A 27,724-nucleotide genomic window follows, 5' to 3' on the forward strand; every position below is an offset into this window, starting at 1 on the left:
GCATGTCAAAGTGGGTTTGTCCCTGAAAATGTTTCCTGGGGTCTGGGATCTCAAAATGCTTGTCCTGTATCTGGAGCCCACAGTCCACTTTTACCATTGCAGCCTGGGCTAGAACCTATGCTGACTATGCTATGGTGTGTCTGCTGCTGAAGTAGATTTACTGCCTGAGACTACACAGACACTGGTGATGCTAGCAAGGGTATGAGACTTACATAATGGGGCCACAAAATACCATTTGCTTCTGAAGTAGGTCCAGAGACTCCATCTATAGGCATTGGCTTGGGGACAGGGATTATTGTGAAATATCTTTAAAGGGGATGATAGAGATAGGCCCTCAGCTTTCCAGCTGGACACCAGGTGTGTCACACTTGTGTTTCATAGTCATTAGGCCCTGGGAAATCCTAAAGGTGCATACTAGGCCTATATAAGGCCAATGATGATATGTGACAAAATAGGATTACACTGCCAGGGATATGTCTGATATGGGAACAAGACAATTTTCAGAGACAATTTCAGTTAGCAGTTGGCACAGGCAGGGCGATTATAGCTTCTAGCCAGTGTTGGGCTTTACCAGGCTGGGTTACACTTGGGTGTCACAGTCAGCAGGCTCATGAAATCCTGGGGGTGCACACCAGGTCCTCCTGAGTTTGGAATTCATGTACTAGGACAAGGTCCATCCCACTGGAGTGCTGACCTTCACCCAGTGTCAGCAAACTTCAGGGGAGGTGGGTGATAGAGGCCTCTAGGCCCTTGTCATGTGCTGGCTCTCAAAGTGATGGGTCTGGCTGTGAGATTGAAGGCATGCTCCTAAGCTGCTTGCTTCTCCTGCCCTTGCCACTGCAGTTGTAGTCTTGCTGATGATTAGGAGAGGGGTGGTGAAGGTTGCCTGCTTGTGCAGGTGCCATATACTTTCTACAGGAGTAGGGCGGGGAGCAAGGGTCTATTGGATTCTTTTCGGGCACTGAGTTTCAGATCCCTCTCCCTCCTCTCAGATGGGGGGGTGGGGTGGAGCTTCTTTCTCCTTGCTCCACACGTTGGAGCTAGGGAGCGGTAATATGCACAGAGTTCTTCTTTTCTTCTTCAGTGTGACTTTAAAAAGAAAAGAGCTTACTGTGCTAAAACAAGGCACTTTCGTTTGGCTTCTGTAGCTCTTGTGAAGGTAACTGGGTATAAGAGGACCTGTTCAAATTGGTGTCTGTGTGGGTAAGTGTTCTCTGGATTAACATACTTATCCACCATCTTGGCATATCCCTGAAATAATTTAAAGTGTATGGGAGAATGTGCTTATGTTATACAGGAACACCGTGTCATCGGATATATGGGATTTGAGTATTTACAGACTTGTGTATCTGCAGGTGGCCCTAGAGCCAGTTCTGCCTTTGATACTGAAAGATGACTCACTGTCTGTAACACAAATGCATTTAATATAGATTTTAAACTAATACATCTCCAGTGCCTGAAATGATATCTGACATATAAGAATTCAAATATTTGTTGAGTAAATGAATAAGCTATTGTGACCCTATTTAAGATCAGAATGATTCCATTCGTTATATCTAAGAATTGTGTACGATCCTTTAACTCACAAAAAAATTAATCTGGATTTTTTTTTTCTCTCCAGATTCATCGAAGCAAGAACAAGTGGAAGCTCTGTCTGAAAGATGGTGTTGTGTGTTTTGGAGGGAGAGACTATGTATTTGCAAAAGCCATTGGTGATGCAGAGTGGTAAACCTTATGAGCACAGCACATTAACTGTATAAACAACAGCCAGGCTATATTTCAGGCTGTGAAAATTATTTCTATTTTAAATACAGTCCAGAACAGAGCTGCTCACATTTTTTTATTTCACTCTATGGAATTTAATAAAATTATAGATGCAGGTACCAATATTTAAGTTTATATTTGTTTTCTGTTTCAGTTTTTAAACACCCTCATCAGTGCCATTAGAAGCTTATAAGCATTGGATACATTAGAATGAGGAAATGTCACTTTTGCCTATTTTTAAGCAAAGTTTAAATCAGATTCCAATTCCCCTTCATATAAAATGAGTATCAGTTGTTACATTAATGCTTCAAGTCCTCTCGCCTCTCATCAAATCACAGTAGTAAAATGTCTTAGAAGTATTCATAGTGGAATATTCCAGAAGACTTCTCTGGGCTTTTAGTCTAACATCAATCAATGATGATATCCTGAGCAGGTAAGTGTGAGGCAGAGATCTACGCTGTTATTTGTATGTGACAATCTTTGCTAAGGTCTTGATCCCTGGAGCTCAGGTTCAGCATCTCTGAGCTTATTATGCTGCAAGTTCATTCTTCTCATGACCTTGGGGAATTGTGAAGGGAATGGGTTAAAGGTTTTTCTTCTTGAAGCCTTAGACTTTCTTGAGAGCTTGTTTGGAGGTTCTAGCAGGGGAGCGCTAATATACTCCTGACTGAAGACTGGTCCTCCTGTACTGGGAGTGGTCATCCTCTTTGAGTTCACATGCAGCTTCAGGATGAACGCACATGGAGCGATGACACGTGGAAGGAGACGCACAGGAAGGAGACACATGCTGAGCCAGCCAGATCAGCCGAATCAACCCTGGTGACCAGTGGTTTGACAGATGTCGCAGTCAGACTGCCCTCACATCCAAAACTTCAAATCTCCATCTTTTTCCTAATCCTGGTGAGTTTTCCCTCTCAACCTCCTTTCTTCTGTTGTTCTTATGGTGAAATAACCTTTTGAAAACTCTTCCCTCAAAGGTAAGACTGCTCTGCCGTCTTTCCCTAATTGATAAATTCCATTAGGGATTTTGGGTTTAAGTTTTGTAAAACAAAAGCCAAGAAGATGTTCTCTTCCAGAACTTTGTATTTTGACCAGGTAGTCTCATGTGAGTTAAGAAGTCCTGGATAACTGTAGAAATCAGGGGGAGAGAATAAGGCATAAAACATTAATAGCTCTCATTTTCCCTGCAGCAAAAAAACAAAAACAAAAACAAATACCCCAGTAAGCAATTTCATAATATGCTCTTCCCCAGTAGATTCAAATCTTTCAAAGGAAAATTGCATCATTTTGTTTCTCTTTCATGGTTATGGCACATGTGATCTCTGGTTTAGGGGCGTGTTTTGAGATTTTGAGTTGTGTTCTCAAGGTCAGAAATTGCAGGAAAAGCAATGAAGGGATCAGCAGGTTTTGTCTATGAAAGCTTCCATGGATAGGTATTTGTAGTTGTACATGATAATAATTATTAATATTATTAGCATTTTATGGCTAATTATTCTGTTGTGTACACTCATCAGTTCATGGACATTTAGGTTGTTTCACTTTCTCTTGCAATAGCAAAGATATTTCCATGACAGAATGAGTTCATTAACTTGTCATGTAATGGACTTTCTGATTATGTGGTAGTCCTATTTTAGCTTTTGAGGAATTTTCATGTTTTTTTTTCCCACAGTGACTGCATTAATTTATATTCTCACTAACAGTGAACAGGGATTCCCTTTTCCTGATATCCTTGATAGCACTTGTTGTATTTTTGTCTTTTTGATAGTGGCCAATCTAGAAGGGGGTAGTATCTTACTGTGTTTTTGATTTTCACTTTACTGATACCTGATGTTGAACATTTTTCAGTTACCTGTTTGCCATTTGTATGTCTTTCTTTGAGAAATATCTGTTTAGGTTTACTTTCTGAATTTTTGGTATTGCATTGAGTTCTGGCTATTAGTCCATTCATATGTAGGATTTCTAATGTTTACTCCCATGTTGTAGGGCTCTTTTTGGGGGTGTGAACAAAAAAAGTTTGCATATTTCATGCCCTGAAATGTTTCCCCTGTGTTTTCTTCTAGTATTTTCAGGTGTTTAATCCATTATGATTGTTTTTGTACATAGTGTGCATTTTTTGTACATGATTCTGCCTGCATACCAATTATCTCTGCACTATGTATTGAAAAGATTGTCTCTTTTCCAGTGCACATTCCTGGCATCTTTGTCAGAGATCACTTGACTGAAGATGTGTGAGTTTGCTTATAGGCTTTCAATTCTGCTCCATATGTCTTTTTCATGCCAATACTGTGGTATTTCAATTATTATAGCTTTATAATATATTTTTAAAGCCAGATGGTGTAATACCTCCTAGTTTGTTCTTTCTCTTCAAAACTGCTTTGGCTATTTGCAGTCTTTTGTAGATATTTCAGTAGTTTTTCTAGTTTCATGAAAATGTCAGTTCCTTCACTTCTTTGATTAAATTAAGCTGAGAGAGAGAGAATGTGTGTGTGTGTCTATATCCCTGTCTATTGAAAAAGAGAATTTTCATTTTCTTTTCAGATAATTTGCTGTTGCTGTGAAGCAATGTTATTCATTTTTAATGTTGAGACATTATATACTCCGACTGTATTGAACTGATGTATTCTAGTAGTCTTTAATGTCATCTTTGGACTTTCTATAAATAAGATTATATCATCTGCAAATAGTAAAAATCTGGCTTCCTTATTTCCAGTGTCGATGTGCCTTATTTCTTTTTATTGATTAATTTTCCTGGCTAGGATATCTGGCACTGTGTTGAATAAAAGTGATGCAAATAGGCATCCTTGTCTTATTCTCCCCACTCACTATGTTGTTGGCTGCCGGCTCATAACATATGGCCCTTGTTATGTTAGGGTATGTTCCTTCTGTAACTGTTTTTTGCAGAGATTGTGTTATGAAGGGATGTTAGCGTTTACCAAATATCTTTTGTGCATGCATTGAGTTGGTTACATGATCTTTGTCCTGTTTAATGGTTACTGAATGCTGAACCATCTCTGGAATGAATTCTACTTGGTCATGGTACATACATACTCTTTATAATGTGCTGTTGTACTTGGTTTCCTAGTATTTTACTGAGGAATTTTACATCTGTGTTCAACAAGTATGTTAGTGTACAACTTTTTTTTTTGGTTATGTTCATGCCTGGTTTTGGTATCAAGGTGATGTTGTCTTCATAGAATGGATTCTGGAAGAATCATCCTCCTCCTCCGTCAGGTGGCTCAGGGCAATAATGGTTCTGAACAAACCCCTGGGCTGACAGTGGGGGGCCTGAGGGATGTGGGCTTGCAGGGCACCTGAGGGGGCTTCACGTCCAGGTGAGCAATGACCTCTGAGGGACTTCATGGACAAGGCTGGATCTGAGCCTCTTCAGTGACTTAGACGGAGCAGTGGATGGCATACCCAGGTGCACATGGAGGGTATGACAGTTCTTTGGGGCCTGCAGAGGACATCTGATACCATAGAGGAGGATGGAGAGCAGATTGCCCAGGGATGATGTGTGGCAGGGAAGACTGCTGAGGCAGGTGTATGTTGCAGGTTAAAAATGACTACAGAGGGACTTTTATTAACAAGGCCACTGAACTTGCAGTTAAGCGAGGAGGCTGAGACCAAGTGGTTTGGAGGGGGAGACTGGAGGACCTTTTAAGGGTCAGACTGATGTACCAGCCCACGTGGGAGACCTGAGCTGGGTTAGTTAACATTGACCATTGCTGACCACCATTCCCTGGCATACTAAAGCTAGAGGCTGGATGCAGCTTTGCCACTTGCCTCCCCTCTTCTACTAGATACAGGAAGAAGAAAAAGAAAAATTGAAACAGCGGTTTCTACCCACTTTCCCCTAATCCTTGACCCTTCATATCTTGATATTTTGATGATGTAAACATCATGATAAAAAAAAATTGGTAGAAGTCAGCAGTAATGCCACCTTGTCCAGAACTTTGCTTTGATGGAAGGCTTTATTACTGTTTCGATGTTGTTACTGATTACTACTCTGTTTAGGTATTCTCTTTCTTCATGATTCAGTCTTGGTAAGATATGTATGTCCATAAATTTGTCCATTTTTTCCTGTAGCTTCAAAATTTCTTGCTGCATAATTCATAATAATCTTAAACAAAAAATCCTTTGCATTTCTGTGGTGTTCTAAAATCTCTCTTTTCCCCTATGATTGTTCACTTTATTGTCTCCACTTTTTACTGTTTATTTGTAAGAGGAAAAGAAAAGGATAGAGAGAGAGAGGTCTGCACGCCACTTCATTTGTTCAATCCTGAAATGGCAGAGACTGCTGTGATTGGGTCAGGCCAAAAGCAGGAGCTAGGAACTCCATCTGGATCTCCCTTGTTGGTGCAAAAGTTCAAGTATTTGAACCATTTTCTGCTGTATTCTCAAGTACATTAGCAGGGAGCTGGGTTAGAAGTACCGCAATTGGGTCTTTGAACTGGTACCAATATGGATACTGGTATCCTGGGTAGCAGTTTAACCACTGTGCCACAATACTGAGGCTCTTGATGTGTCTTTTCTTCATCTAGTAAAAGCATTTGTCAGTTTTGTTTATCTGTTCAATGAAGCAGCTCTTGATATCATTATGGGTGGTTGTTTTTTGCACCCTATGTTTTTACTTCTACTTCTATTTGGTCTATTTTTTTCTTCTATTCCTAGATGTACAGTGATAAGATGTTTATTTCAGCTTTATCTGATGTATATATTCATTACTATAAATTAATCTAGTACCATTTCTGATTGATCTCATAGGTTTTTTTTTTACATTTTATTAATATTATTATCATTTTATGATACATTTCCATAAGCTGTTGGTATTTTCCTTATCCCGGCTCCAATTTCCCACCCACCCCCCAGTTCCTCTATATCATTACTGAAGTATAGTTCTTTATATGCAGTCATATGTCCATCATTGCGGACATGGACAATGGCAGAGAGTCCAGAATCCTATTGTCAAGATATAGTAAACAGTTTCGTTATAAGTCCATCTTTGTCTGGAAGTAGAAATGCATATTACATTGTTTCCTCATATCTGGGTATTAGTCTCCGTTTCACAGCTACTGTACATCCCCTCAAATGAAAAGTCATAATACAAAATCAACAACAGAAAGAAAAATAGAAATTTACAATGCATGAAGTTAAATAACATGTTACTAGATTTGACGGTCTCGACTATACAGCTACTATACTTCCCCTTAAATGAAGAGCCACAAACAAAATCAACATCAAGAAGAAAAAAGAAATTAGCAACACCAAGAAGTTAAATAACATACTACTAAGTGACTAACATGTAGCTGAAGAAATGAAAATCAAGAACCTTCTTGAAGAAAATGATGCTACTCTATGATCTGAGTCATTCAGATCACTCTATGATCTATGAGTCATTGAATGATTAAAAGAGAAGTATTTTGAAGTGATGAAACTAACCAAAAACATCAAATCCCATGTGATATAGTTTCTGCTGATTTTTGTTGGTGAAGTGTGTCTCTTCTAGACAGTAAAAAGATGGGTTTTGTTTTTTTTAATCCAGTCTACTAATCTGCGCCGATTGATTGAGCTTAAGCCATTTACATTCAGAGTTTAATATGTATGGGTGGTAATTTGGTCCTGTCATTTTAGGAATGACTTGTTCATTGGTTTAGTCTTCTGTTGTCATTTTACTGGGATGTTCTTCCCATTTGCCTTTGGTTTTGGTGGGTGCTATTCCTCTTCTCTGTCAAGAGAACATCTTGAAGTATCATTTGTAGGGCAGGTTTGAAAGAGGCAAATTCTTTTAACTTTTCTTTACTGTGGAAGAATTTAATTTCATTTTTGAAGACAAACGAAAGCTTTGCTGGATATGTTATCCTAGGCCCACAATTTTTTCCTTTTAGAATCTGGAATATGTCACCTCATTCTCTTCTTGCCTGTAGAGTTTCCTGTGAGAGGTCTCCTGTGAGTTTAATTGGCATTTCTTTATATGTCAACTGATTTTTTTTAAGATTTATTTTTATTATTTTTTTTTGGAAAGGCGGATATACAGAGAGGAGAGACAGAGAGGAAGATCTTCCGTCCAATGATTCACTCCCCAAGTGAGCGCAACGGCCGATGCTATGCCGATCTGAAGCCAGGAGCCTCTTCTGGGTCTCCCACACGGGTACAGGGTCCCAAAGCTTTGGGCCATCCTCGACTGCTTTCCCGGGCCACAGGAAGGGAGCTGGATGGGAAGCAGGGCTGCTGGGATTAGAACCGGTGCCCATATGGGATCCCGGGCGTGCAAGGCGAGGACCTTAACCACTTGCGCCACCGCGCTGGGCCCTATGTCAACTGATTTTTTTTACATGCACATTTAAGGATCTTTTCCTTATGTTCGATTGATGAGAGCTTGATGATCATGTGTCATGGTGAAGTTCTCTTTTGGTCAAGCCTGTTGGGAGTTCTGTGCCCCTCCTAGATATTGTTTCCCAATTCTTTCTCTAGATTAGGGAAATTTTCCTTGATTATTTCATTAAATATATTTGTAAACTCAGTTTCTCTTTCTGCACCTTCCGGGACTCCCATAACTCTTAAATTTGGCCTCTTAATAGTGTCTTTCAATTCTTGAATACTTTTTTTGGCCAGATCCAGCTCTGCTTCCAGCTTTTTGTTTGCTTCTCGCTGATGACAGGAAATATCTGCCAATTCTGAGATTCTTTCTTCTGCCTGCTTCATTCTACTTTGGAGACTCTCCATTGTACTTTTAATTTGCTCTACTGTGTTCTTAATTTCTGATATATCAGCCTTGATTTGTTTTATTGCTTGCTTAAATTCTTTGAATTCTTACATATGCTTCTCATTGTTGATCAGAAGCATTTCTGATGATCTCATAGGTTTTGGTAGGTAATGTTTTCTTTTCTAATCACTTTAAGAAGAGTATAATTTTCTATTTTTAAGTGTTATTTTATCTGTTTGCAATAGAGAGAGAGAAAGAGAGAGCTCTAGCATGTTCATTTTCCAAACAGCTGCAATGGGTGGGGCTGGACTGGGTGGGTTGTCTGGGTCTACTACATGAGTGTTGGTGACCAAAGTTGAGTTATCTTCTGATACTTTCCTCGGCACATTAATAGGGAGCTGGATCAAAAGTGATGCAGTGGGCCCAGCATGGTGGCATAGTGACTAAAGTCCTTGCCTTGAATGCACTGGGATTCTATATGGGTGCTGGTTCTAATCCTGGCAGCCCCGCTTCCCATCTAGTTCCCTGCTTGTGACCTGGGAAAGCAGTCAAGGATGGCCCAAAGCCTTGGGACCCTGCACCAGAGTGGGAGACCTGGAAGAAGTTTCTGGCTCCTGGCTTTGGGTCAGCTCAGCTCTGGCCATTGTGGTCACTTGTCCGTCCAGCAGGACAGTCAACGGGGGTTGCAACCACCTAGGAGAGATTGGGGGACAAGAGACACGAAGAATGGACAGCAAGACAGGATGTCTGATCAAGCTGTCTATTTATTGATTTTAATTGAGGGTTAAATTTATACTCTTCAGTAACTAAGGCTCAGGGAGGAAAGGAGAAACTAGGACGCAAGCCATGGTCTCCAGACCAATTGTTCTTGAGCAGCCACCATATCCACAATAGTAACCAGCATATCAACAATAGCATAGGTAATCAGTAACAAGATGTCGGCAGGTACAGCATAAATCACATTCTAAAACAGTTGCTAGAAACAATTGAAGCTAAGCGTGTGATTAGTTTCATAACTTCTTTCCCAAGCATCTAGCCAGCCAGGGGTTTTCCACTGGCCCATAGTTCTATATTCAAAATGGCTTCAGTGTGGCTATAGCACACGGCTCCTGACAGTCACTCAGGGAGTGGATCATCAGACAGAAGATCTTCCTCTGTGCTCTTTTTTGTATATCTGCCTTTGCAATTAAAAAAAAAAAATCTTAAAAAAAAAAAAGAAAAGCGACGCAGCTGGGACTTGAATCAGTATTCATATGGGTTGCTATGTGGCAGGCAGCAGCTAATCCTGTTTGGCTATGATGCTGGCCCCAGTCTCCTTCTTAATTTCACTCTTGATCCACTGGTTGATCAACGTCCTTGGTCAAAGTTAAATTGCTGAGTTTTTATGTTTTTATATTGTTTACAGAGTTTTCGAGATTATTTCTAAATTTACTACATTAATATCAGAAGTGATACTAAGTTTCTACTTTTAAAATTTGTTGACACTTGTTTCATGACCTAGCTGTGATCTGTCCTGAAGAATATTCCCTATGCTGAAAAATGTACATTGTGTAGCTTTTGCATGAAATACACTGCAGATGTTACATCTGATTGATCTAACTCTGCTATGATATTATTGGCTTTCTATGAGGATGTTCTGTTCATTTCTGTATTGGAATCTGTCTCTCCATTTAGGTCTACTAAAGATTGTGTGTGTATTTCAGTGCTCTGTAACTATGTATTTATAATTATTATTTTTCTTTTCCTGGACTGAACCCTTTATATAATGATGCTCCTTGACACTTTCTAAAACTTTTTTTAAGTATAGCTACTCCTGATTTCTGTTCTGTTTTGGATTTTCTTGTTCTGAGAGTAAACTCTCAGTCTATATATTTTCTTAGAGATCATGTGAGTTTTTGTAGGTATTGTGTCTTTTTTTAAATCCATTTGCTAAATCTGTATCTTATAATTGAAGAATTGAATCTTTTTATATTCAAGCTAATTATAGAGGCAAGGGTCTACTACTGTTGTTTTGATCCATGTTTTCTAGATTTATTATAGTTCTTTCTTTCCCACCTCTCAAATATTGTACCATTTGCTCTTGAAACTCAGTATTTCAGACATTTTCTTTTCATATAGCCCCAAAACACCCTTTCTTCACTCCTTTTGATTTTTCCCCTCCTCTTAAGAGTGTTTAAGTCTGATGATTGTTTGTTATATAAGATCTATTCTGATAGTGATGGTTTGTACTGTATCTTAAAATTTTCTTAGTGTACTTTTTGATTGAAAGATTCTTGGGCTTATACTGTGGCATGGCAAAGTAAAGTGTGGTTTGCAATGCCAGTATCCCCCAAGGGTTCTGGTTCCATTTGTGACGGCACTACTTCCAATCCACTCCTTGCTAATGCCCCTGGGAAAGCAGTAGAAGATGACCCAAGTGGTTGGATCCTTCCTTTCTACCCATGTGTGAGACCTGGATGAAGCTCTCAGCTCCTGGCTACAGTCTGACTCAGCCCTGGCTGTTGTGGAATTATGGGAAGTGAACCACTGGATGGAAGATCACTCTGTCTGTCTCTCCCAATCTCTCTAGCTTTGCCTTTAAAATGAAAGACATAAATATTTAAAAAGAAAAAAGGTTGTCTGTCTGATCTTTAAAAAGTACTTCTGTCTCTTTGTCAAATCATTCTGTTAGCATATATCTCTATATTTGCTTTAAGCTCATAGGGTTTCTTTAAAACAGCTATTTTGAACTCCTCAATCAAATATATAAAATATTTAAAGATAGCTTTTCCTAGGTTGTTGTTTTCTGGTACCCTATTGTGTTCCTGATGTTTACTGATACTGGACTTTTTCTATATACCTATTACCTTTGTCTTCCTTTGTAAAATGTGTGTTTCAATCTACTGCTCATTTTTAAATTGGATTATGTTTTGTACTTTTGAGTTGAATTTTTTAATATATTATGTACATTAACCCTTTGATGTGCTGGTTTTGTCTTTTCACTTCTGTTGCATTTGAGTATTTTTTTCTTGGTTGATCTTGCTAAGTAGTTATAAATTTTGTTTATAATTTCAAAGAGTCAGCTTCTGTTTTATTAATTTTTTTGTACATTAAAATCGCGTGATATGATCTTTTCTGGGAAATTTTCCATGTGCTTTTGAGAAATATATGTATTCTGCAGCTATAGGATGGATAATTCTGTATCTGTTGGGTCCAAGGTTGAGGGAGGGATACTGAATGCAGTCACTTAGTCACTTAGGCTGTTGCCGAGCTGGGCCACATCAGTTCTCACAGTCATCATTCCCTGAACAGTATCTGGCGTGCGTGCCAGGTTCCTGCGAAACTGTCAGTGATACCTGCTCACAGGAGTCTGTCTCACCAGGGGACAGTCCTTTGCTCAATGATGGGACAGTTCTAGAGGTTTCCTTTGTGTGCACTGATGGGGATATTGGCTTTTGAGCTCCACTTCAGAGTTGTCATACATTCCTTTTCATGCTCTTTGCCCTTGCAGCTTAAACTTGATTTGCTGGAAGTTGGGGTTGTGTGGTACAGGCAAAACTCATGGCTGGTTGGCTAAGAATAAGAAGACTCCACTGACTCAGTCTGCACTCTGAACCTGAGAGCAGCCTGGCCCTGTTCTTTATGGTGATAGGCCTTGTGCTGTTTTAATTCTGATCTTAATGGTCTGATCTTAATTTCCTCTGCTTCTCTGGAATGGGAGGTGATTATCTCTCTCCATACTGTGCTACTTGGAGAAAGGTGACAAAGACAACCCCTTTCTCCAGCTGTTTTCAGTGTGTCTTGTCTTACACTAACAGTGAAGTCTCTCACCTGGTTTTCCTGGCTTTGTGCAGGAGACTTGGTGCATGAATGGCCATTGGAATTGATATCTTTGTGATTGAGACCATTGGTGGGGCATCCTACTGAGCCTCCCTCTTGCTCAGCAAATCACCACTGATATTCCTATTCCTTCTGTGGCTCTTGAGAGTTCTGAGGAGTCAGGGTGTCTTTTCAAGGGTGTTGTCTATCCCTGGTCGTTTATTTTCTAGACATTGAAAACAAAAGATACTGTTTTCTCACTGAGGGGTATACTTCCCAGTCTTCCTGTTTTGTTTCTCCCTGGACAACTCAGCCAGGCTATTACTGCCCAAGTCAAACATTATTGCAAGTTTAGGGTTTGATTTGACCAGGTGTACTCACCCTGAAATTAGAGTTTAATTTTTTGATTCAAATGCTGGTGGGAGGCATTAATAGTTTCTTTTTATTTTTTTCTTTTCCTAGTATTCCTTTCTTTGTTACCATTAATTTTGGTGTTTTAAAATGATGTATTACAAATATTCTTAGTATATTGATTTACTTTATTTGTGTTCTGTGCTTTATCATTGGGAAAAAAATCTCATGATTGCTTAATTTATCCTCATTTGCCTTATATTTTAAAATGTCAAATGCTTGGATTGTACACTTTGCCTAGTGCTTAAGATGTCCATAGGTCACATCAGAGTGCCTGGGTGAAATTCTCAGCTCTGCCTTCTGACTCCAGATTCCCATCAATGCAGACCCTGTGAGGCAGAGGCAATAGTTCAAGGATTAGGTCCCTGCTACATATAGGGAGACCTAGATTGTGTTCCCTGATCCTGCACTGGCCTCAGCCCATCCCTGGTTGTTGAGCACAGTTGGAAAATGATTTAACATATAAGAGCTCTTTTTCTTTCTGTGTCTCAAATAATATAGAAATAAAAATGCAATAAATAAATTTTAAAATAGGCTTAGAACAAAATAGAGGACAGTAATTATCCCTACATGCTAACATGCCTGCGGATAGTTCCTGTGGTAACTACAGAGAATACTGAGTGGTCACCAAATTATTTTGGATCTGGTCCCCTTTTATTAGTTTCAAATGGGCCTGATGTGATAGCCTAGTGGCTAAATCCTTGCCTTGCACATGCTGGGTTCCCATGTGGGCACTGGTCCATGTCCCAGGTGTACTACTTCCCATCCAGCTGTCTGTGGCCTAGGAAAATAGAGAATGACTCAAAGCCTTGGGACCCTGTACCCATGTTGGAGACCCGGAGGAAGCTCCTGGCCCCTGGCTCCTGACTTCAGATAGGTTCAGCTCCGGCCATTGTAGCCACTTGGTGAGTGAACCAATGGATGGAAGATCTGTGTCTGTCCTCCTCTCTGTATATCTGCCTTTCCGATAAAAAATATATTTGTTAGTTTCAGATAATAAAAAATCTTACAAGTTGGCTATATCAGTGATTTTGTTTTTTATTTCTTTTTTTATTATTATTCTAATTTTATGATATAGTTCCATAGGCCCTGGGATTTCCCTAACTCCTTTTCCAAACCCCTCCCCATCCCACTGAATTCTCTATATTATTACTATAGTATAGTTCTTTTTTTTTTTGTTTTTAAAGATTTATTTATTTTTATTGCAAAGTCAGACATACAGAAAGGAAGATCTTTTGTCCGATGATTCACTCCCCAACCAGCCGAAACGGCTGGAACTGAGCCAATCCGAAGCCAAGAGCCAGGAGCTCTTCCAGGTCTCCCACATGTGTGCACGATCCCAACGCTTTGAGCCATCCTCGTCTGCTTTCTCAAGTCACAAGCATGGAGCTGGATGGGAAGTGGGGCTGCCAGGATTAGAACCGGCACCCATATGGGATCTTGGTACGTTCAAGGTGAGGTCTTTAGCCACTAGGCCATCACACAGGACCCAGTATGTTCTTCATAAAAAAAGTCATATGTTCATCGTGGGCATGGACAATGGCAGAATCCAGCATCCTATTGTCAAAATATAGTTACCAGTTTCATTGGGAGTCCATCTTTGATCTGGAAGAAGAGATGCATACTGCATTGTATTCTCACACCTGGATATGATAGTCTCCATTTATACAGTTACGATACATGAAAAGCCACAATACAAAATCAACAACAGGAGGAAAAATAGAAATTTTAAATGCCATGAAGTTAAATAATATGCTACTGGATATGATAGTCTCTATTACACAGTTACTGTATGTCCCCTCAAATGAAAAGCCACAATACATAATCAACAACAGGAAAAAAAAATTTAAAAGGTCATGAAGTTAAATAGCATGCTACTGAGTGACTAATGTGTTGCTGAAGTAATGAAAATCAAGAAACTTCTTGAAGAAAATGATGCTACTGTATGACCTATGAGTCAGTGAAGAATTTAATGAGTGTTTTGAAGAGATGAAACTAAAAGCGAAAAAATAAAAAATCAGAATTCATCATATAGTTTCCACTGATCTTTTGTTGTATACCAGTGATTTTAAACATTTATTGGCCAGGATCCATTTTAAGATAGACATTTGAGCAACCTGTTATGTATGAATGCTCACTGACACTCAAAACATGAACCCAAAGTTTCACATTATATTTGCCTTTAGAATAATGGCCTTCCATGAGTATATTGTCTTCTCAATTGTGTTTCACTGAAGTGAATGATCTTTACCCACTGGAGTTATTTCACTGGTTGCTGTTAGAAAATGTTTTTAACATGTGTGGTAAAGATAGAAATCTTAGCCTTTCTAAAAGAGACAATGATTTTTTAAGCTCTGTAAGTTGGGGGCAGTTCACCTGAGACTTGAGCTTGTTATCATATTGCTTTTATTTTCAGAAACTTCTTCATTTCCAAAGTAAATGTATTCTGTGTCATTTTATACTAAAATTTCATTAAATAATTTTCTACATTCTTATAGAGATAGTACCTTGGTAAGTGTACCATATACTTTTTTTGCAGATGCAGAAATCATCTCTTCCACATGTTGGGGCTTGGTGTCTTAGAGTCTTATAGGATATTTTAGAAAGTAGCATTTATTCTAATTCCTGTGTAGGGCATTTTGAGAACTTTGAACTTTTTCTCAGTATTTGTACCCTATACCTCCTGCTCCTACCTGCAAGCTAAAAATATATTTTTGAATTTGCACAGGCTTAGTTTCTTAAGAGCTGACCAACTGACCTTTCCTGGTATACTTTATTTCTTCAGTGCGGATCACCTGGGATAGTGCCACAGTATGTGTAGTCAGCTATCTGTACAGGGCAGTAACTGATGTACTTCCTTGGTTTCAATCATGTCATAAGTGTTGGAAAGCCATTAACTTCAATAGCTACAGTGAACTGAGGCAGGTAAGGCAGGGTATTTACTGGGAGACTCATGCTAATAGGTTAACGTTATGCTTACTTTCATGTAAATATACTCTGAGTCAGGTGGAAACTTTTATTTATAACTGGAAAGCTAGATTCTAAGCAGGAAGCACATGGTAATGACCCTCAGGGGAAAACAACATTGATGAAAATGTAGTAGCTTCTTCTTATTTGTGGATAATACATTTCAAGATCCCCTGGTTGACGCTGCAGACAATTTGGAATCCTATATAAACTGTTTCCTATATGCCTTACAGTGTTGCTACACAGTACAGAGTTAAGTTGCCCTCGCGTGTTTCAGCCCCAGTGATACCTTTGAGTCACTATTCATGTGTGTTGGTGGCATTTAACTGAAGGTTACTGAAATATCAGCACTGTGACACCCCCACATTTGATTTGATGGAGCGTTCCCAGAGGAGTAACAGCTATGTAATGTACTCAGCATGGATGATTCAAGTACTGGGTGGGATGAAGTGGATGGCACAAGATAGTATTATACTGTGCAGAAGACAAAATAGAATATTATTATAGAATAATATAATAATAATAATAGAATAATAATAATAGCATGACAGAATATTATTTGGCTGTAAGAAAGAATGAAATCCTGTCATTTGCAACATGATACATGAAAGTGAAGAACATGTTGAATGAGAAAAGCCAGATGTGTTAAGACGAACATTGTGCATTCTCCATTATATGTCAGAGCTAAAAGTAAAATACCAAACCAAACACTAAACCAAAAAAGAAAGTAAAAATTTAAAAAATTATGAATTGTTTATTCCTGGGATGTTTCATTGATTATCTTTCGACTGGTTGACTATAGATAATTGAAACTATGAGAGGAGAAAATGCTGTATCACATTTTAAAAGAAAAGATTATTGCTAATTATTGACATATATATTGAAAAATCTTTATGACAGATTCAATTTATCTGTGACCTTAATATGGTATTTTGAAGATTTATTTATTTTTATTTGAAAGGCAGATTTACAGAGAGAAGGTGAGAGATATAGGCCTTCCATCTGCTGATTCACTGCCCAAATGACCTCAGTAGCCAGAGCTGAGTCAAGCTGAATCCAGGAGCCTAGAGACTCCTTTGGGTCTCTTATGTGGATAAAAGGTCCCTAGGACTAGAGCCATCCTCCACTGCTTTCTTACTTCATAAGCAGGGAACTGGATGGGAAGTGAAGTCACCAGGATTCGAACCAGTGCTCATATGGAAAAAACCGTAGGGGACAAATTAGTGGATCTGTTTTTTAAAAAATTACGAAAGTAAGTTAATAGATAAAAATGCTTGCCTAGGGGTGCTTTGTGGTGTTTCAGGACTTTCATAAAAAAAAAATTGTGTTGAGTCAAGCAAATCTTACACAACAGTATATAGACAGTATGATTACATTTATGTAAAATTCTAGAATAGGCAAAAATGCGGGTGAGGAAAACCAGAAAGACTTATTTTGAATTGGGTGGGGATGAGGAGCTGACTGGTAAGGAGTTTGAGGGAACGCTGATGGTGTTCCATGCCTTGACAGAGGGTTCAGTCACATATGTATGCATTTCTGCAAACTCATTACATGGTATTTTTAGGATCTGCCCGTTTTACCATATGTAAAATTTACCTAAAGTATAAATAAGTTTTGGGATTTAGTGAATAATAAGAATTTCAAAGTGTGCTGAATTCTAACAAATGTTTCAAGAACTCACCCCAACCTCCACAGCTATTCCAAACAATAGAAAGGGAGGCAATCCTTCCAAACTCTTTCTGTGCAGTCAGTATCACCTTAATACTAAAGGCAAATAGAGTCACAACAGAAAAAGGAACTAGAGACCAATATATCTGATGAACATAGATGCAAAGATCCTCAACAAAATAGTAGCCAACAGAATCCAACAGTACATCAGGAAGATCATTCATCTGGAACAGGTGGGATTGGTTCCTGGCATGTGACAAGTTGAAAAACAAATACCATGTCATCATCTCAGCAGATCCAGAGAAAGCATCTGACAAAATCCAGCACAACTTCATCTAAAAACCTTAAGCCAGCTAGGGCTAGAAGGAACATTTTAGAACACAATCAGAGTAATATACAAGAGAAACCAACACCAGCATCATACTGAATGGGGAAAGACTGAAAGATTTCCCACTAAAATCTGGAACTAGACAAGGATGTCCACTTCTACCACTGCTATTCAATATAGTATTGGCAGTCCTTGCCAGAACTATTAGGCAAGAAAAACAAATTAAAGGAATTCAAATTGGAAATGGGGAGTTAAAATAATCCCTGTTTGCAGATGACATGATTCTCTACCTAGCAAAATCAAAAGATTCAAAAGATTCAATCAACACTGCGACAAATCATGAGAGAATTGGGCAGGGTAGCAGGATACAAAATCAATGAACATAAATCAGTGGCCCCAGTATACACAAATAACTCCATGGCTGAGAAAGAAATTGTTATTCTCCTTTAAAATAGTGGAGAGAAATCTTAAATACCTTGGAATTAGCCTAACCAAGATGTAGAGGGCTCTATGATGAAAAGTATAAAACACTAAAAAAAGTAATAGAAGACATAAAAAGACGAAGAAACCTACCATATACCTGATCAGCTGGTTCAATATCATCAAAATGTCCACATTATTGAAAGTAATATATTCAATGTGATTTCAATTAAAACCTCAACAACATTCTTCCCAGAAATAAAAAAGATGGCACAAAAGTTCATCTGGAAACAGAGACTATGAACGGCCAGAGCTATCCTGAAGGAAAAAAGTCAAGCTGTAGGAATCACAGTTCCAGACCTCAAGACACAATACAGGACAGTAGTCATCAAAACAGTTTGGTATTGGTATAGAAACAGAGAAGAAAATAAAGGGAATAATTTCTTCACTGACTCATAGGCCATACAGTAGCATCATTTGCTTCAAGATGGTTTTTGGTTTTCATTTCTTAGTAACACATTGTTCATTCAGAAACATGGTATTTAGCTTCATGTTCTAAATTTCCTATTTTTCTTCCTGTTGTTGATTTTGTTCTATGACTTTTCACTTAAGGGAATGTATAGTAATTGTGTAACAGGGACTATTATATGCAGATGTGAAGATGCAATGTAGAATTCATCTCTACTTCCAAATCAAAAATGAACTTCCAATTTAACTGTTTATTGTATCTTGACAATAGGATGTTGGACTCTGCCTTTGTCCAGGGCTGCAATTTCACGATAAACCTAAAGAGCAGAATGATGGACTTAGGACTGTTTATGGTGGATTATACTACTGTTAAAATCTGAGGGTATTCAGAGGGTGGGAGAAGATGTGGGGAGTGGTAAAGAGAAATCCTAGAGTTTGTGGAACAGTATGATGAATAATAAAATAAATAAATTTAAGAAAAAAGAATTTCAAATTGTTTAATGCTGATGAGCACTGGCTTCTGCCAAGAACTTTGAAATGAATTGAAAATCAAATAATAAACAAAATAATGCATAATTATAAGTAGGTGTGCATTGAAGCCAATATTGTGAACTATTATTGATTCATAATAATATCCTGATGCTTATTGTATAATTTGTTTGTAAAAATGGTCCAGTTTTCTATCTATCTGTCTTTCTATCTATCTATGTATCTATCTATCTGTCTATCTATTTATCTATCTATCCATCCATCCATCCATCCGTCCATCCATCCATCCATCTGGAAAGGTAGAGAATGAGAATGAGAGTTAGAAGCACAGACAGAGGGAGGGACAATTCTCTCTACCGGTTCACTTTCCAATGTCAGTAAAAGCTGTGGCTGGGCCAGGCCTAAGTGAACAGTTAGAAATTCTAACTCTCCCGCATGGATAGCCGCTATCCAAATACTTTGATCATCATTCCCACTGTGTTTTGAGATTAATTAGCAGAAAGCTAGATCAGAAATTGAGCAGATGGGACTCAAGCCTGTACTTCAATATGAGATGCCAGTGTTGTAAGCAGTGGCTTAATACAATATATACAATGCTAGTCCCACTATAAAATTGATTCACTTTTTGGGGATACATTTGATTGATAAGCCTGCCATTGTGACCTTTCCAGCAAAGTTGCCTGTGACACTGGCATCCCCTATGGGCACCAATTTGTGTCTGGGCTGTCCCACTTCTGATTCAGCTTCCTGCTAATGGCCTGGGAAAAGCAACGTAACATGGCTCAAATGCTTGGGCCTCTACCAGTTCCGTGGGAGATCCAACTGAAGCTCCTGGCTCTTAGCTTTAACCTGGCTCAGTCCTGGCTGTTGAGTCATCTGAGTAGTGAAGCAGTGATTGTGAAATACCAATATTTCCTTCCTTCTATGCTGCCACTCTCCCTTCTCCCCCCCCCCAAGCTTTCAAATAAATACATTCTTAAAAATATTGTTACCATAAAATTGTGGGGAAAATATAAGGAGCTTTAAATGCATATTAAACCCTTGGATGACTATTATTTACAAACATAGGAGTCAGTAAAACACAGTGATTAAGAGACTGGGGTCCTAAATTAGAGCTTTGAGGTTAAATCTTGCTAGTTGAAGCATTTATTAGTTTTGAGAACACTGGCAAATTATAATAGATTTTCATGTCTCACAAAGGATGAATAATGTCTATATTATAAAGCTTTATGAAAATTAAGTAGATTATACAAAACATCAACATATTTGACGTAAGTTTTTAATAAGATTTAAAAAAAATTTAAAAAACATTGCATATAAAATAGTGATAAAAATGCTAATAAAACTGGTTTTGCTGTGAGAGCCAATTCTAATAAGTGAAGATACTTTATTAATATTGAATGTGTTTTTCAATACCTGCCAAATGATAGAAATTAAGAAAGTTAATTACTTTAAATATTTAAATACTGTCTTTCACTTAAATAAAAAGATAAGGTTCTAGAAAGACATTCTTCTTATAGATTTCTTAATTGCAGAATAAAAGAGCACATTTGTTATGTACTGTTGCCAAGATCCTGAGGTAGGAGAAAGGGAAAGAGAATGAACAGAGACAAGGCTCCTTACCACAAAGAGTCACATATGCAATCCAATGTTTCATTACGATTCACAGGCCAAACACTAGGCAAGCAGATAGGCTGAAATGTGCCTTTAGGTGTTTACTGTAGATTAAATTTTAAATAGAATCTGCATAGGGGAGTGAAATTCCTAGTATACATTGTCCAAATAGAAATTCTCTGTGATGATGAGACATCTGGGGTCTTTTCTTGCCTACATGGTAACCCCTAGTCCTGTATGGCTATAAAGTACTTAAACGGTACAATTTGAGACCCTAAAATTTCCATCTTATTGCATTTAGTCACATGTGGATAGTGGCACTTCAGTAGAATGTGTTTCTCAAACTATCTGAGGAATAGGATCAGTGGTTTTACATTTTCAATCTTTCTGCAAGGAACCAGTATTTTAGTGGGCTGTATAAAAACTAGTTCAATATTGAATGAAAAAAACCCCCAAATACACACAAAATATCACCTCAGTTTTTCTTAATATTAAATTTAACAGACATAAAATTACTCTAAATTGCTATAAAAATTTCTAAACACTCAACTTCTGTAGTTGATCTCATCTATATCCACAACATAGTTTTTAGCCTGGCAATGGATATTCAACAGTCGTTGAACTAGGTAACAATCTATTGCCTCATGTGTGTAAGAATAAATTATTTTCTCAAACCAAACCTTTATATTACAATTAAATTTCTTTACATATTTTGGTACAAGTCAACAATGCAGTTACTCATACAACAGTTAACACTTTTTGCAGCAAGTCTTATCTGGTGTTGTTGAGTATTGAGAGTGCAACGCAGATAGTCTCAAGCTGGACTGTGAAGGTTTATTTGACCCAGCAAAACCATTTTTGCAGTTGGAGGTATAAGCGGAAACATCCTTCCTTCTGTAAAGTTCAGCCCGACGTTTACAGAAGCCAAATTTGCTCAACAACAAAAAGAAATCCCTTCGGAATGCCTTTGTGAAAATTGCATACAGAAATGGATTGGCACAAGAATTGACAGGATAAAAAAGAACAAGTAGAACTTTAGAGTTGGTTACTGTGATAAGGGGCATTTTAAAGGCTGCTGAGATGGCAAAAAAAGAGATTGGTGCCATGCAGGTGAAATCAGTGAAGATGAGGACTGCCATTTTCTTAGCAATCTTTGTGTCTTTGTGGGTAGCCATCAGCTCTGGATTTTTGACAGCAAAGTAAATTTTGATGTAGCAAGCACAGATGATGATGAAGGCCACTACATTAAGTATCAGGATGATTAATATATAGACCTGTGAGAGAGGGGTTTCCACATCCATGGGGAGGCAAATGCTGACCTTCATGTAGTTGCTGATACCCACAAGGGGCAACATAGCAATTAAAATAGAAAAGAGCCATCCTGCAAGCATAATGGGAATGGCATGTCTCAGTCGCAGCTTTTGGTCCAGCTGAACAGCATAGGTGATGGTGTGCCATCTTTCTAGGGTGATGACCGTGAGGGTGTACACAGAAAGTTCACTTGCAAACACAGTGAAAAAGCCGGCAGCACTACACCCACTCCCCGTCTGCCAGTCTATGGCGTGGTTATAATATTGGCCTTTGGTTTGGGAATCAACCGATGCAATGAGCAACAGATAGAGCCCCATGCAAAAGTCTGCAAAGGAGAGATTACACATGAGGAAACGGGGCACTGTGAGTTTGTAACGACTAGTCAAGAGCACAAAAAGGACAGTTGCATTTCCCATGATGGCCAGAATATTAATCAGCCAAATCAGAACCCTAAGAAAGTCATAGCCCATAATGTCTTCACAGGGATTAAATGCATCTGGTTCAGGAGCACATCGGAGGGTCTTGGGTGAGCAGAAGCCGTAATCATAGTCCCAGCCACTCAGCTCGCTCTCAGCAAAGATGGCAGAATAACTGTAGGAAGAATATTGACTTGATGTAAATCCTAAGAGATTTTCTGTGATTCTGAGTATTAAAAATTCAAGAATCATCCTTAGTGTGTTTTTTAAAGCCTAAGAAACTAAAGGAAACAAAGCTACAACAGTCTTAAACTTATATGGTTTAAAACAAATAAGAACTTAGATTTGATGTAGGAATTCCTTTTTCTGACCATCTATTCATTTATCAATTATCAATCCATATATCACACTGATTTGAAGATTCTAATGAAGTTTACAGTGGATGATTTTCTTTGAAAACCAGAATTAGAGGCATAATACATGTTTCGTAAATTTGAAAGAACCCTTTCTTTCATTTTCCTTTTTTATCTCGTCTAGTTGTCAGATTTCTACCAAGGTATTTATAAGAGGTACAAAAATGGAATTGGAAGGATTGTAATGTTGAAAATCACTAGGTACTGGTAACCCTGTTTGCACCCAAGTTTTGGGCTGATCAAATAGCTCAACTGACTAATAGAGACAAAAGGTTCCTAAAATCTAGGAGCAGAGGACAGACACAGTCATAGGCAACAGGAAGAAACAATGAGAGATTGTGTCAGGATGTGAGCCAAAGGAAAAGGGGACTCAAGAGGACTCTGCACTTAATGAAGACAAGCTCTGTTCTGTCACTCCCTTCCAACCCAGCTGCTTCATAGTTCAAGTTTTCATTCTCTCTTATGGGGAAATTGCATTAGTTTTCTTCGTAACATCCTTCCTCCAACTTCAACCATCTCTCCAATCCAGTATTTCTTAGGTTGTTCTGGAATTGGCTTTTCTAAATGCAGATCTGTTCATGTTACTCACCCAAGTCAAATCCTTGCCAAGATTTCCTTGGCTGTGGGATGAAATTCAGATTCCCATTGGTGATCTTTGAGCCATCCTTCATCCAAATCCTGCCTACCTCATCAGCCTCATCTCTAAGGAGCCATGGGGCTGAATGATTCGGAGAATTGGCTTTGCAGTGAGACTTCCAGGACTAAGTCCTGGCACAGTTGCTCACAGTGTGTGTAAAGCCAGGAGAGCTAATTCACATTGCAGTTTCTCATTTTCAAAGCAGGAATAATAATCACACCTTCCTTGTTAGGATTGGGTTAATGATTAAGTGCATTGCATATAGTATGTTAGACTAATTATTGATGCAATAAATATTAGCAATTCCTATAATCTTTTGCAAAGTGCTATATTCCCTTTGGTCACATGAAACAACTTATGATTCTCTTAAGTTCTTCTGTTTCACTCTTCTGCCTCTGTATGTTTTTGTCTAGATTTTCCTTCCTATCCTTAATTCTGTGACTTCTTCATCCTTAAAAGCATGTTCCTTTATGCAGTTTTCCTTGATTCTGTTCCACAAGCAGTGTATTATCCTTCCTTTCTGTTAGGGTTGCAGTTAGTACTATTGTAGGTATCAACACATTCCAGTTAAATGATGATGCATGTCTGTCTTTTCTGACACTCTGTCAGCTTTCTGGAGGTGAGGTTCTGTGTGTGTTATGTATTACTGAAACACCAGGTTGGGCTCAGAGTGTTCATTCAGTAAATGTTAGTGAAATGAATAAATCTAAACCAAGATGATCCTGACACTGAAAAAGTGGATAGGTTGCAGGCACAATGAGCATATGCAGCATGAAGCATGTAGACTCAACAAATTTCTCTTTGCTCACACTCTGCTAATATAATCTTGGGAGCCTGAAAAATGGGCATAATTTTTCAGTCAAGGCCGTTACAAATATGAATTTTACCTTAGGGTTCTCATATTGTGAGTATTTTTCTCTAGTCTCAATATTTCTCATGTCCTGTGTTAGGAAATGTGCACCTAGTTCACTGAGTAGATGAAATAATGTATTTGAGGAATACAATACTGAAGGGAAAGAATACAGATTTTAAAAAACAGAAAATTTGTGACCTGGGACTCTGAAAAAGATGTTAAGAAATATGATGGAGACTAACCATGAACTTGGAAAGAGCTGCTGCCCTGTCGGGATTGCGTAGGCCCTTCTTGATCATGGAGTGCCTTTATGAGCAGCACTTTTCTAGCACAAGCAGTAATGTAACTACCAATTTTTTAATCCTTAAAGAGAGAAGGTGGTTATATGTGACTATCAAATTAGCTGACTGATTTTTCTAACATTAGAAAGGCTCTTCAAAGCCATCTCATTGAGCCCTGAGTTTCATTAGGTAGGAAACCAAGATTAAAGGAGAAAAATGACTGGTTCACAAGTGGTACTTGGGCCACCTCCCATCAGAATCACCATTGTCTTTGTTACAGTGCAGATTCCTGGCATTAGCCCAAGCTCTGACCCCAATCTCCAGGGGTAGAGCTCAGGAATCTGCATTTTAAGCACATTTTTCTGGATGAGTAACCCACAGCATAGCCTTCATTAAATCAGGTGAAAATGTTGCACCAAATGCTGGTTTGATTTCCTTCATTCCTTTTCTGCTATCCAAAGGACTTCAACTGCTAGAAGCACTGATTAAAACTCCTAGAAATTCTGCCATAACTTCTGAATAAAATTTATACTAAGAGGCAGACAAACATCTTTCTTTTCCTCTATCCCCAGTCCTCTGCCCATTCTTTTTTTGCTGTCCTAGAAATATGGCTGGTAATTTCCCTTCTTTATGATTTGTCCTCAAAACCAGCTTTCACCTGCTGCTACTTACAGGGGTGAACAGGCATGACTCTTGAGGAACAAGCAGCATGCTTTCCGGCAAGGCCAGCAAGGAGGGAATTGATTTCAGCTTAGCCTGGAGACTTTGACAGAGTGTGAATGGACCCAAAGGCTTAGTGATGCCAAGTTAGAGGAGGGAGGAGCTCTAACAACACTGCCCCCAGGCACAAGAAAGGCAGAAAGATGGGAGTTTTAGAACAATGGGGCAAGACATAGCATTGATATCAGGAAACATTTTACGAGTTAGCAAAATAAGAATGTAGCTTCCATCCTATATATCTTAATGATAACATTAAAGTTAACTTCAAGCTTAGGTGAATAGTGGTCTGGGTGGTCTAAGTCTTTTTGAAGGACAGCAACTCTTCTAGAAACTATGACTATAATCAGTTAATCTTCATGGGATGCTGACTATGTGACTAGTGGAAAGTCCTACAAATGAAACTATCCTTTATACCAGCCTTTAGTGACATCAAAGTACCTGCAAATAAAATTACAGTTTTGAGAATTTGATTTAATTATAGAATGAACATTTGAGTAATTTTTCAAGATTTTTGGGGGTAGCATTTGAGACACCTGCCCAATGAGAATGCAAAGAAAACATCTGTCTTTTAAACATTAAAATCACTTTGAAGACATCCCCATATCCAACATTTTTATCAAAGAAAATCTTCAGCACACCAAAGGAGATAGGACTTCCTGAGTTTCTTTGCATGCAGATACTTACAGCGTTTCATTATTTGATTTCCTCACCGTGCCTTCACATTGTTTGGAAAAGTTTTCAAATATGGAAAATGAAAAATTCTGTCTGAAAGAGAAAATGTCAACGGGGAAAAAAAGCGGTTGAGGGTTTGGTCTTTAAGTTAAAGCTGATCACATCAATGCATGCTTTTTTTTTTCATCTGAATTCATTACCTACTGTACCAGTGTCATGTTCTTCACCATTGTCCTAACCTGAAACATTTCCAGAGGAGAGAGTTAAGCTTTCTGCATTAAGCTTTGATAAAATGCTTCTGAATGTTAAGTGTTTTGTGTGGGCTCTGGGGATGAAAAAGAAAAAAACCTTAAATTTATCATATTGAATCATGGATTTTTTAAAAGGTTACAAAGCCCCATCTTTATGGTGTATGGAGGTTTATTTCATGCCATGCTAGTCTTCATATTGGCCTTGATGAACAAATAACAATTTGGAGTTCATGGCTCTCAACTGTACCCAGCACTCTTTTATAAGAACTTGAAGATGCTGGGCCCAGCATTGTGATGTGAATTTTAGACTGTTTTTGTGCAGATATGGAGGTACATGCATTCCCCTCCACCTCCTTTCCCTCTAAAAAGTTGAGAGTAGGTAGGGGGAAGAAATGCCAAGGAAATGAAAGGAGGTTTCTACTTATTGAAGGGACTTTTTATCTAGGAACGAAACCTAAAATGGATAAAGAATACGGAAAAGTAGAGCAAGATGTGAGAGCCTCAGACTTTATCAAGGAGAAAGAAGAAAGAAAACAATCCGAATTGGACAAATTTGTGTGGGCAAATCATCTCTTATTAATGAGAAAATTCTTTGTAGGAATAACTTTGTATAAAAGTAAGGAGGTGGGGGACATGTCAGAATCACTTGATCTACTGGGCTTGCCTTGAAAAATTAATCAAGTTGATATTTTTGTATAAGGATTATAAATCCTTAAAGTTGGATTAAATGACGTGCATGCAAGCATGTGTATTTGTGTCTGATACTGGCTCGGTATCTGACAGTTAGTGATGTTACATGTAAATAGAGCCGTGGTTATCAGCAGATGTGGGTGTTCTTGGCCTTCAGAGTATAGTCTTTTGTGCTTTCTATCTTTTAAAAATTGTAATCACAGATCCCAGGAGGTCATGGGACAATCTGTCCAGACAGCAGTGTGTGTTACCCAGGTGTAGGGATAACTCAGAGTGTACACAAAAATCTCAACGGTCAACTTCAGTCTATCTATCCTCACTGCCATCTGAGTCTTCAAAATTAATGAGGGAGCCAGTTAATGCTTGTCATTCCATTATGACAACCTGTGTGTAGCCACGTTACTATCTCACACTGACAATGACCCCTCTGTGACTTCTTCCTGCCTGCCTGCCTGCCTTTCTTTCATTCTTCCTTCCTTTCTTTCTTTTCTCTCTCTCTCTTTCTTTCTTTCTTCCTTTCTTTCTTTCTTTCTTTCTTTCTTTCTCTCTCTCTCTTTCTTTCTTTCTTTCTTTCTTTCTTTCTTTCTTTCTTTCTTTCTTTCTTTCTTTCTTTCTTTCTTTCTTTCTTTCTTTCCTTCCTTCCTTCCTTCCTTCCTTCCTTCCTTCCTTCCTTCTTTCTTTTTCTCTTACTTTCCCTCTCTTCCTTCCTACCTTCCTTCCCTTCCCTTCCCTTCCCTTCCCTTCCCTTCCCTTCCCTTCCCTTCCCTTCCCTCCCTCCCTCCCTCTTCCTTTCCTTTCTTTTCCTTTCCTTTTTCTTTTTCTTTTTCCCTCTCCCATCTCCCTTTCCTTC

General features: G+C 38.5%; 2 protein-coding genes across 3 annotated transcripts in view; one reads left to right on the forward strand and one right to left on the reverse strand.

Annotated features, from left to right (window-relative positions):
* GTF2A1L (general transcription factor IIA subunit 1 like) overlaps nucleotides 1–1,890 on the forward strand; it is a 58,609-nt gene extending 56,719 nt beyond the window's left edge. The window contains exon 9 of one of the 2 annotated variants that reach the window (XM_040993705.1): nucleotides 1,622–1,890. In XM_040993705.1, the coding sequence (XP_040849639.1) occupies nucleotides 1,622–1,729 (108 nt within the window). In that variant the 3' untranslated portion in view covers nucleotides 1,730–1,890. The remainder of the gene's footprint in view (nucleotides 1–1,621) is intronic. The other variant, XM_040993708.1, reaches the window with a different exon arrangement.
* Nucleotides 1,891–21,379: 19,489 nt separating this feature from the next.
* The window catches only part of LHCGR (luteinizing hormone/choriogonadotropin receptor), a 49,143-nt gene continuing 42,798 nt past the window's right edge, over nucleotides 21,380–27,724 (reverse strand). The window contains exons 10-11 of the mRNA XM_040994128.1: nucleotides 25,946–26,026; nucleotides 21,380–22,532 (exon numbers count right to left, since the gene is read on the reverse strand). Of these exons, the coding sequence (XP_040850062.1) occupies nucleotides 21,380–22,532; nucleotides 25,946–26,026 (1,234 nt within the window). The remainder of the gene's footprint in view (nucleotides 22,533–25,945; nucleotides 26,027–27,724) is intronic.

The sequence above is a fragment of the Ochotona curzoniae genome, unplaced genomic scaffold (genome assembly GCF_017591425.1).
Source record: "Ochotona curzoniae isolate NIBS_2020 unplaced genomic scaffold, NIBS_Ocur_1.0 contig_883, whole genome shotgun sequence".
NCBI classification, from domain to species: domain Eukaryota; kingdom Metazoa; phylum Chordata; class Mammalia; order Lagomorpha; family Ochotonidae; genus Ochotona; species Ochotona curzoniae.